General features: G+C 62.2%; 1 protein-coding gene across 1 annotated transcript in view; it reads right to left on the bottom strand.

Annotated features, from left to right (window-relative positions):
- The window catches only part of EMIHUDRAFT_251799 (hypothetical protein), a gene marked incomplete at both ends in the record, with an annotated part of 3,196 nt that extends 2,251 nt beyond the window's left edge, over positions 1 to 945 (bottom strand). The window contains 2 exons of the mRNA XM_005790784.1: positions 14 to 352; positions 842 to 945. Of these exons, the coding sequence (XP_005790841.1) occupies positions 14 to 352; positions 842 to 945 (443 nt within the window). The remainder of the gene's footprint in view (positions 1 to 13; positions 353 to 841) is intronic.
- Between the last annotated feature and the right edge of the window lie 229 nt (positions 946 to 1,174).

The raw sequence follows: 1,174 nt of genomic DNA, 5'->3' as shown, positions 1-1,174 counted from the left end.
GTCCGCCTGCCACTTGAGCCAGCACTCGCCGTGCGTGTGTGTATTGCCGTTGTCGAGGCTCCAGCAGTGCGGCAGGTAGCAAAAGCTCCACGAGTTGCACGGCCTCCGCGTATTCTTTGCGGCGTGCGCCATGCAGCGCTGGCAGCACTCGGCCGCCGACCGGACCCGATGCTCCGGCGCCGAGCCCCACGCCACCGCCTCACCGGCCGGGTTGCTGTGGGGCTCTTCGCCGCACTCGGTCGGCGTCGTGATGCCGGGGCAGTCGCCAGGGCACGACGCGATCGTCTCGGCCGCCTCGCACACTCCGTCGCCGCAGGTCGGGCTCCGCGGTGTGGCGATTTCGATTTCGAGACTGCGGGCAGGCGCATAGGTGGCGGTATCCCGGCGGGCGGCGGCGGCTGGCCGAGCTCGGCCAAGGATATGGACAGTGAGCAGAGTGGCGAGCGCGACGGCGATGAGGATCGTGGGGACGTGAGCAAGCATTGTGGGAGGCAAACTCTTTTCTGCCGGGTATGCCGGGTCCAGGGTGTGTGTCGGTCGCACAAGCACACACTTCTGCCAGAAAGGCAGAAAAGAAATAAGACCTCGCTCACAGGCTTGTTCTCTGTTTTCTTTCTTTTCTTTTAGGCTCGACACAGGTGCGAACTGGCGCGTGCTAGCACTATCACAGGCACACCACTGGAGCCGCCTAAGCGACTCCGTTAAGAACGGCAATGGCAGAAAAGAACGGGATCGCCGAGCTGGGAATAGGACCGCAGCCCCGGCACGGTAGACCCGGCTAGTGAGAAGGGCTGCAAGACCGTCATAAGCGAGGCCCACGGCGATCGACCAGAGGAATAACGTGAACTCGATCGTAGTGTAGGCCCAGCCCATCAGAGAATCGAGGCCACTGGCCTCTGCTCCCGCCTGGGATCGCCCATTGCGACCCAGAGCTAAGAGAGACATCGCGAAAACCGCGCCAATAAGTTGCTGCCGATAAGTTCGCCCAACGGCGGCGCGGCGTGCAATAATTGCAAATAGGAAACCGCGCCAGACCGGCGGCGCCGAAGTGGAACGGCGCCTCGCACGGCGGACACCAGCAATATTAATAATTGACTTGAGCCGCCATGGTAGGACGCCGCCCTGAATGATGACGGCAAAGCAACCCGAATAATAATAGCCATTGCTCCCTCAG

This window comes from Emiliania huxleyi (assembly GCF_000372725.1).
Source record: "Emiliania huxleyi CCMP1516 chromosome Unknown EMIHUscaffold_1180, whole genome shotgun sequence".
NCBI lineage: Eukaryota > Haptophyta > Isochrysidales > Noelaerhabdaceae > Emiliania > Emiliania huxleyi.
This window is presented reverse-complemented; position numbering and strand designations above follow the sequence as displayed.